Source organism: Brachionichthys hirsutus, chromosome 13, assembly GCF_040956055.1.
Source record: "Brachionichthys hirsutus isolate HB-005 chromosome 13, CSIRO-AGI_Bhir_v1, whole genome shotgun sequence".
In the NCBI taxonomy this organism is placed as follows: Eukaryota; Metazoa; Chordata; class Actinopteri; order Lophiiformes; family Brachionichthyidae; genus Brachionichthys; species Brachionichthys hirsutus.
The window spans coordinates 4,952,407-4,962,266 of record NC_090909.1 but is presented as its reverse complement, the minus strand read 5'-3'; the positions used below and the strand labels follow the sequence as shown (position 1 = coordinate 4,962,266).

At 44.6% G+C, this 9,860-nt stretch overlaps 1 protein-coding gene across 1 annotated transcript; it reads left to right on the top strand.

Moving 5' to 3' along the window:
- The first annotated feature begins 8,124 nt into the window (after positions 1 to 8,124).
- Positions 8,125 to 9,860, top strand: LOC137903421 (regulating synaptic membrane exocytosis protein 3-like). Its single transcript, XM_068747572.1, has 6 exons — positions 8,125 to 8,128; positions 8,291 to 8,432; positions 8,523 to 8,635; positions 9,173 to 9,274; positions 9,378 to 9,517; positions 9,648 to 9,860. Exons 1-6 carry the CDS (start codon positions 8,125 to 8,127, stop codon positions 9,858 to 9,860), a joined length of 714 nt encoding a protein of 237 aa, XP_068603673.1.

The following is a 9,860-nucleotide window of genomic DNA, read 5'->3' as shown; positions in this document are numbered from 1 at the left end:
ACACACACACAATCCAATCCAAACCAGATTTTAAACACTTATTGACCCTTCCTACCTGGACATTTTAAAAGTGAAACTTTGACAATCAGCCTTACAGCGCCCCCTAGAGAACAATAACAAAAATTGAATGGGAATTAAAAAAATACTTTGCCAGAAATGATTGAAACTTACCAGAAAAGTCCCTCATGTGGTCCCGATCAAAAACCACAATCGTAACCATGTTGTTTTTACGGTGTTGCCGTGGCGATGGCAACCCCTCCTATGGGGAGGGGTCCTACGCCAACTCTGTCGGACAGCCACGAAATTCGGTACAGACATGCGTCATGTCAGGGCAAAAAAAAAATGTATTGTGGCCACGCCCCCAGACACACAGGAAGGCGGCCATATTGGATTGAAACTCCTGATGGCAGATGGCCATATAATCCAAATAACGATTTGACTAAACTGTGAGCTACCAATGCAGCTAAAATCTAAACATTTGCGAAGCACTCAGGACAAAAGCGGCGTGCGTCGGCGGGTCAGCTCAACGGCCTGTCGGCCGGCGAGGGCCTACAACGCCGCTTGCGGCTTTAATTCTTCTTTATTCTTTATTTTTCTTCTTTGTTCTGCTGTTTAAACGGCAATTTGACCCCCTGAACATGCTCGAAAACTCACCAAACTTTGAACCAAGCTCAGAACCGGCGAAAAATTAATTATTTTATGTGTTTTAAAATTGGGCATGAAAAAGTGGCGCGCTAGCGCCACCTACAAAAATCACAATGCATTGTGCCTATGGGGGGTCCGACGCCAACTTTGTCGGACAGCCACGAAATTCGGTACACACATGCGTCAAGTCAGGGCAAAAAAAAAAAAGTATTATGGCCACGCCCCCAGACACACAAGAAGGCGGCCATATTGGATATAATTTTAAAAACTGCTGAGTCAGCGTTTGCACACACACACACTCCAATCCAAACCAAATTTTAAACACTTATTGACCCTTCCTACCTGGACACTTTAAAAGGGAAACTTTGACAATCAGCCTTACAGCGCCCCCTATAGAACGATAACAAAAATTGAATGGGAATTAAAAACACACTTTGCCAGAAATGATTGAAACTTACCAGAAAAGTGCCTCATATGGTCCCGATCAAAAAACACAATTGTAACCATGTTGTTGGTTTTACGGTGTTGCCGTGGCGATGGCAACCCCTCCTATGGGGAAGGGTCCGACGCCAACTTTGTCGGACAGCCACGAAATTCGGTACAGACATGCGTCATGTCAGGGCAAAAAAAAAAAGTATTGTGGCCACGCCCCCAGACACACAGGAAGGCGGCCATATTGGATTGAAACTCCTGACGGCAGATGGCCATATAATCCAAATAACGATTTGACTAAACTGTGAGCTACTCATGCAGCTCAAATCTAAACACTTGCGAAGCACTCAGCACAAAAGCGGCGCGCGTCGGCGGGTCAGCTCAACGGCCTGTCGGCCGGCGAGGGCCTACAACGCCGCTTGCGGCTTTAATTATCTCTCTTTCTCCAACATGCTGTTGTTGAACCTTTGGATGCTGTAAAGTCTTATTTTATTGCAAATTTAGAAAAATGTTAATAAAATGGCAGAACCCAAAATCATTCAACTTTAAGTACGAGGAATAAAACAGAAATGACAAACGGAGAAAAATAAATCACGCCATTTACTTTAAATTAATTCACGTAAACCCTCAACATCAGCAAGATGACGTCACTTAGAGTTGGCCATTTCTTTTTCATTTTTCCAAGTTGATTCTGGGAACCTGTTCCTGGAGACAAACAAGGCTGTTCAGTTTGCTCAAAGTGCCGGCGAGGCTCAAATGGCCTCCCCTAATCTGTTGTTTTCTCCACTTTGTAATTCCCAGCCAGCTAGAGGCAGAATTGGGTGTTTGTAATTAGAGGGCTAACCCACACAGATGGACCAACAGTCAGACGTTCTGCCCCACTTGGTCGGGTTGGATTAGCGTTCTCTCTCTTTTTCCTTCCCGGTCATCATTATGGGCCGGGCTGGTCGGCCGTCGCTGCTTCATGTTCTGAGTGACACGCTAATCAATCAGGCTGATGGGGCGGTTGGTTGAGCCCCTTGCTTTGCTGACTTGCCATGAGGGCACACCGATCGAGGAGGAGGAAGAGGACGAAGGTCTCTCTGCTAACAAAAAAACAACTGAGCATGTGTCTTTCCTCAATTCTGAAATCAATATTATGATAACTGATATTATTGAACCATTTACTGTTGCATGTCTTAGTATTGCGATGCTGTTTTTCCAACCCGTTACTCTAAACTTGTTGCATCCATTTTATATGTTTAAACTTGATTAACATTCCAATCTTTTATTTCTTTCTTAGTGATGAACAAGATCCCTTTCTGTTGGTCATTTGTTCTCTATACGAATAGAAAAAATAAAGCAAACAAAGACAGTGGGAGAATATTTCAATGTCTCTCTTTAAACACTTTGGAATAATACCTTCTTAATTTATCCATCAGCAGAATTTGTCCATCCAACAATACAAGTAAATACATTTTTGTGTCGACGTTATCAAGAACTGCTTGTTTATTTTAAAGAAAACTTTACTTTCAAACTATACAGAAACATGTTTTTCTTTCTGGACAACATAGCCTTTAAATCTTTTTGGAAGGAGGAGTTGCTGTTTACAAAATGCAGTCATCATCTTATCCCAGATATAATTTATCATGTGAGCTTGTTGTTGGGCAAATTAAAAATTTTCATCGTTAAAACCTGGTTTAGTCAAGAGTTTCTAGTAAGGTTACACACACACACACACACATAATCATTTAGGTTATTAGATTTAGCAAATGTCCAAGGACATTTTAATGGCTGTAATCTTGTCAACAGTCTCAGACAGCAGCTGAGACTTGGATGGATGTCATGTGATACTTATCTTAGATACTATATTCAGATATTTTTGCACTATTTCAACAATGTTTTTCCCACCATGTAACTCCTTTCATGCCCCCCCCCTCCAACTGCATCATCATTCCAGGTTTCATAAGAGTTTTGGCGTTTAGGTTCTGCCTGTGCTCCGTGTATTACCTGCTATTAATAGTATCAGGGAGGAGAGAGAGAGAGAGAGAGAGAGAGAGAGCACAAACACAAATGGTTTCCCAGGTTGAATGAGTGACTCACTCCTCCGGGTCCTAACAAGTTTATCCATTTCAGTGAAAGCAGAGCCAGCTGAGCGCTCGTCAGTCTGCAGAGAGGGGGCGGAGCTAGCACAGAAAACACGCACAGTGCAGTGCCACCGAGAGAGTTGGATAAAAGGCCAAAAGGAAAACAGGCGTGGATCTGGTTGTTTCTGGAGAGAGTCCCAGTGAAGGACTTCACTTTAAATATGCAAATAATTCCCTGCTTCTTTCCGCTCCAATTAGGGAAGATGTATGTCATGACTGGGATGCCGCATTTCCAAATACGCAATGTTTTTTGTTGGAGCTATTGTCACAAAGAAAGGGCTGGATTGGTTACCTCAGAATGCCGAGCCAATGAAAGCTCGCGTGCACTGCTGTGTCCACGAGACGTAGAGTGTTAGAGGACCGGTGAACACGCCTGCATTATATTAATCATGCCCTACTTCTAGCTCTGTCTCCCAATCAAACGCACGTCAGGAATCTTGCCGAGCTTTTTTGGAAAGCTCACAGCGATGTGATCCTTCAAGGGGAAAATTCACGCCCCCCCCCCCACCAACAGGAAATTATTTCTCGACTCAGAAAAGCTTCGAGGGCAAAATGTGGATGAAAAGCTCTGATTCTAACGGTGAAACTCTGAAGCCACTGAGTTCTGTTGGCGCCTAAAAAGCCCCTCCTCATGTTCATATATTCATTATGACGAATAGAAAAATCCTCCTGAGGTACTTTGAGCTGCTGTTTCAGGTGAGGCTGTGGCTCTTTCAATGCATCTCCTGCTCCACCAGCTCGATTTTCCCCCCCCTTTTCAAGAATATTGAGTCACTGGCTCTCCCGACACTCTCCAAAACGAAACCTTACTCGCATCTCTAAAAGCTGAGAGAGCTCTTAGAGTCTACAAAACACCAGCGGTGCTACAACCACTCCCCCCCCCGTTCTCTCTCTCTCATCTCCCTTGCCATACCTCCCCTTGCCACCCTCTTCATGTTTCCTCCAGGTCACTGACCTCCTACTTTCTCTTCTCGTTTATCTCTCTGCCCTTCATCTCATGTCATTTTGCTCTCACTATTACTCAGAAACTCTATCGTGTTTTCTCAATCTCGCTCACTGGCTCCTCCTTGCTCCGCGCTGTATTCTTAGCCGTGATTGATGAACCGCTCGACTGAAAATCTGCCGTTATCTGCAGTGTTCGTGCGTGTTCATACGTGCACGCCAGTCAATCTGGGTTGTGAGACACTGCACCTGCAATCCGATGCGATCTTTGTGTGAAAAGGAATACGTATTTGGAAATTAAAAAATGCTTCTGTGCGTCTTTCCTAAGAATTACAGATTAGGACTGATGCTAATTTAAAACCTGCGTTTCCATAGAGGTCACTCTTTACTCAAGGAGCAGGAGGACGGCGTTGCGTTCCGAAGACGCCGTCGCTAAACCATTTTGTTGACGATCGACAACTTGGCCAACTTTTTGTGTGGTCAAAAGATCTTTACCCCCGCAATGCGCTTGGCGACGCTTCCGGGGTGTCCCCTGCCCACTCGCCCATAGAAAAGCTGGGATAGGCTCCAGCAAGAGCTGTGACCCGCAAGGCAGATTAAACAGACATGAAAATAGATAGATTAATCACTAAGGGAATTCATTAAATATATCTATTTGCATATACATATAGGTCATTTATACTGTACATATGCACATACTCGCTGCCAGTGCATTCTGCTTGTTGTAACAGCGATTTATTGTCGTAAAACGTATACTTTTAATTTTTGGAAAGCCTTGTGTAACTCCAAGTTGTTGTTAAACGAGCACGTCGTTAAGTGAGGACCATCTATATACATAAATTACTATGTAAAACTAACAACCGGAAAAGATGAGAGTGATTGAATCTTCTGTCAATAGACATAAAGGACATTAGATGTGCCAGCCCCTCTGGCTACAGACATTCATTACTACGGTTATGGCTGATACACATGCCCTCCTCCCAGTATCATATTAATCCATCATGTATTTTATGTCTGTGCCTCTAAATCTGCCTGTATTACCTTCACGCATAAAGAAAATACACCTATCAGCATCTGCCGTTCGGAGGGAGCTGTGGAAGGAAAGGTCGCCAGCAGAGAGGTGTGTTGTCGGATCAAACGCACAAATATAGACACAATGACACAACGCAGGGAAAGCTGCTGCGTCGCGGGAAAAATCGACTTGGAGATACTATTTACTCAGTTTAAGTCCATTTATCTCACCTTGACATTTTGTTTTTACAATATGCAATTGAATTATTCTGCTTCACGTGGAGACACAGACGGCGTGTCCTGAATCCTGCTGAGCCGCAGCAGAAGGGAACGTTAATGTCACGCCGACACCGGCGAATTTCTATTCTAAGAGCCGCGATGGTTTTACTGAAATGAAAACTCATTGATTGGAACTCGTCTTGTGGTTTACATGTAATGGAAGGATTTATTTGAAATGATGGTGAAGGTATACCACAACGGATTCTTAATCTGTGACACAGATGCCCTGGTTACCGTTGCTATGCATGGCGGATCGTTTGCGTCGCCGGTTCATCCAATGGACACAGAATCTAAAAACAGCTTTCTGTATTACAGCATATAATGAGAGAGGTTTCATCAGCGCGCTCTGCAAATGTCAGAGCAGCTTTAATGATCAACAGAGTTTACGACACACACACACACTCACACACAAGCTATATATCATATAGCATATTTCAATAATCTCACCTTTCTTTACTTCCCTGTCTGCTTTTAATTGCCTACATTTAGATTATAATATCCGTCCCCCTCCACTTCTGTCTTCCTCTCATTGTAATCTTACTGTAGTTAAGACAATAGTTCTTGTCTTATCCTGATTATTAAATGCTGCACAAGTAGCTTAGGTACATACTCCGGTGTCATTTTCCTCGGGGGACGAGGTAGCGCCGGCACTCACAGTGTGACAACAGGAGACATTTTGAACTGTCTCGTAGCACGGAAATAACTCCCCGGCATAGTGGAGTACGACAGTTTACGTAATGTTTCTATTTCAGCTCTTCAAACGGCTTATATAAGATGCTACGTCTGACTGCTTTCTGGAATATGCGTGTGCGTTTGATGTTAACTCCCAATAACAAAGTTACATTCAGCAGAGTTAGAGGAGAGAATACAATAAGCATTTCGGATGAGATGGACCGGTCCAAAAAAAAAGTAGTGAACTTTGACGAGCGGAAAAATTGAAGTGATTTCTGAAATGCAGATCATGCAAGCGCAGCGGAGGAAGTATTTTTAGGAGCAACGCTGTGAAAAGTAGACAGCAAACAAAGAGCTGAAGATGGATCAAAAAGAAAGTATCGGGAGATGCGATGAAGGGAAAAATACATAAAGAGAGACCCAGACAGACAGACACGCACACACACACAGAGGGGAAAGGCTTCTGAGAGAACACACCGGCTGGGGCTCTTGGTGCAATGCAGGCGGCATCGCCATGGAAACGAATGGAGGGGTAAGCGCAGACGAGGAGGAGGGGATTAAATGGGAAGGAAGAGATCACTGCTTCGCATCGAGGGGTGGTGGTGTTGGTTGGAGGGCTGCTCTGCTGAGAGGGGGAGAGGCCTGACGAGCTCGGCTACGAAGTGAAACCAAGAGCTGCTTGATCGCTCAGACGTTTGTAGTTTGGTGGGAATGAGAATGAACTCACTCGCGCTTGGTTTGATGTCGTCAAAGACGAATGTGACTCTCACGATGGATCATACGCACGTTCCGTTTTCCTTCTTGAGCAGCAGGCTCGATTCTACCACCGTTGATTTCAGGTATCTGTTCGAGGGATGGTGCCGAGTCTCTGGATCAGTCAGCACAGTCTCTGTGAAATTTTCCCTCCATAGATTATTAGTTTTTTTAAGTGATGGGGGGGGACAAGCCTGTCACCTTGGTGCCATGTATCTTTGGTGGTATTGTCTGCACCCAGCTCCGAGTTGTCATGGCAGCATGGGTGCATGGAGTTTTTCTGAGTGTGATGCTGCAAACACGCGCAGACACACACACACATTCTCTCTCTCTCTGTTGGATATATTCTTGATGGCAGGATTATAAATAGAAGACAGCAGAAGGCAGCTTCCCTCGCCTCATCTCCAAACCCATGGGACCCCATCATTCTCGTTTTCCTCTTCATCCACCTCTCTTCCACACTTCTGCCTCTCTTCTGCTGCTGCACTCTTCAGCACTCTCTCTAACAGGTCCCCTCCTCTCATTAAAAATCTCCTGTTTCAACTCCCCGAGGCCTCATCAGGTGGCGTTGTCTTCTGTCTGTTTGTCTTGACGTGGGCAGAGTTATTAAGAGTTTTGTATTTTTAGCTTGTGTATTTTGTTTCCAATTAAGTTTAGCTTCATTCAGTTCTTAGATTGGATTTACTCAGTATCGTTCAGTTCTTCTTAGCATCAGTGGGTTTTTTTTTTTGGCTCTTTCCATTCTATGCAGTATGTGATAAACATGTTGATAAATAATATGCGTTGATGTAATAATGCCGCAATCACTGAAACATTAATTTCATTTTGTTGGTTAATTTTGTCTCGAGTACTTTGTCTTCATTAAATTCCGTCTTTTTGCCTGATCAGTTTAACATCATACACGACAAAGGGAAGCAGGAAGTCTATATTTCCTGTTTAATCTAATAAAGTATAAATGCATTCATGTGTGTTAGTAAGTGCATTGGTGAAATCTTAGCCTGCGTTGCCTTTTTGGAACGATAGGAACTCAGGTTCAGTTCGGGATAATGAAAGGGATCGTTGCACCACATTCTGTATCCTAAATCACTTTAACTGAGCCCTGAAAGTTTGAGACCCTCTTGTTTTATTACAGGGGACGCTGCCCTGAAAGCATCTTCTGAGGTTAGCAGTTCTCCAGCTTAGTCCCGTTCGCTTCGTGTCAGCAGAGCTTAAATACCCCCGTTTGACAGAAGCATCCGTCCTGTTGTCAGTTTCAAGTTCGAGAATGAGTAAGAGAGGCACCAGCTTCCCGCTGAAGTCCTACCATGCAGATGCTACTGCTGTATAATAACTGACTTCTATACCAGACAGCGGTGCAACTTTCTCCGATCGTTATGCTTTGTGGATTGTCCCGGGTAAAGTAAGACGCTGTGACCATCTGTGATCATCAGATGGAGGCACGAAGAAGCTTCGCAGCACCATCCGACGGAGCACGGAGACCGGCATTGCTGTGGAGATGAGAAACCGAGTGACGCGGCAGGGCAGTAAGGACTCAACCGATGGCAGCACAAACTCAAACAGCTCTGATGGAACGTGAGTGTGTAAAACCAGCACATCCTCGATCCGCCTCTCCGTCCATGTGCAGCATCCATGTGTCGTCATTCTGTTTCCTCTCTCTCTCAGGTTTGTCTTCCCGACCACACGCCTGGGGCCCGAGAGCCAGTTCAGTGACTTCCTCGATGGCCTAGGTCCCGCTCAGATCGTAGGCCGGCAAACACTAGCTACACCCCCCATGGGTAAGACAAAATCAAACACTAGCTACACCCCCCATGGGTAAGACCAAACGAGGCTACGCTTAACGGCTTAATCCAGCTGGGTTTTTTTAATCAAACACGGTTTCATTGTTTCTGTGATTCTTGTGCGCCTTTACAGGTCAAGATTTATGCTTTTTAAACTGTGAATAAATTGGAGGTCACATATCATATAGGAAACAGACAATCAGAGCAAAATGTAACCGTAAAACAAATATATCCAAATGTTTTTGAACTGCAGGCTGATAAAGAATCAAATACAAAGTCTACATTTATATAGCGACACAGCACCGTCTAAAAATACTGCACAATACAAGTGCATTCACTTATTTATTCTTGCGAGTTGTAAATGTTTCATGTAAAGGTCATTGCCTGTGAAACACAACAGAACCGAGCGCAGCGCTCCTCTCTACCTTGCAGGTAGCTCTATGTCGCCCCCTATAGGTAGAGCGTGGCCATTGCAACCTCAGCAACACAAAGTTTTGGATTGTTGGAGATGTGTGTTTTCTTTCCCTTTTGTAGGGGATGTTCATGTAGGTATGGTGGACAGAGGAGGGCAGTTGGAGGTAGAGGTCAACCAGGCCAGACGGTTGATTCCCAAACCAGGCTCAAAAAACGTACCGGGTACTTTGGACTTTCTTAACCAGGAAAAAAAAATCTGATTAATTGAGCTCATTTGTCCAATCTGTTTGGTCCTGTAGCTTCAACTGTCTTATTTTGTCCATAGGCACATACGTGAAGGTGTATGTGCTAGAAAATGGTGTGTGTTTGGCCAAGAAGAAAACCAAAGTCGTTAAGAGGAATCTGGACCCCACCTTCCAGCAGGCTCTGTTGTTTGACGAGAGTCCTCAGGGCAAAGTCCTACAGGTATGTGATTTCTTTTTTATTCCAAACAGACCACTTCCAAACCCTACACATATTGTACACTCCACCATATGGAGGCAACTGAGAATAAACACAAACCCAAGTGTGTACATTATTCTCATCTCCTTTGCAGGTAATCGTTTGGGGGGATTACGGGCGTATGGACCACAAGTGCTTCATGGGAATGGCCCAGATCCTACTGGAGGATTTGGACCTGTCTGCCACAGTCAGCGGCTGGTACAAGCTTTTCCCTACCTCCTCTCTGGCAGACCCCAGCATCGGACCCCTCACCAGACGCCTCTCCCAGTCCTCCCTGGAGAGCGCCACCAGCCCCTCATGCACCTAG

Excerpts from the sequence above, each read along its gene's own strand:
- LOC137903421 (XM_068747572.1), top strand. Across the intron at positions 8,636-9,172 it reads ACTAGCTACACCCCCCATGG|GGGATGTTCATGTAGGTATG; the intron begins GTAAGACAAAAT and ends TCCCTTTTGTAG. Across the intron at positions 9,518-9,647 it reads CTCAGGGCAAAGTCCTACAG|GTAATCGTTTGGGGGGATTA; the intron begins GTATGTGATTTC and ends TCTCCTTTGCAG.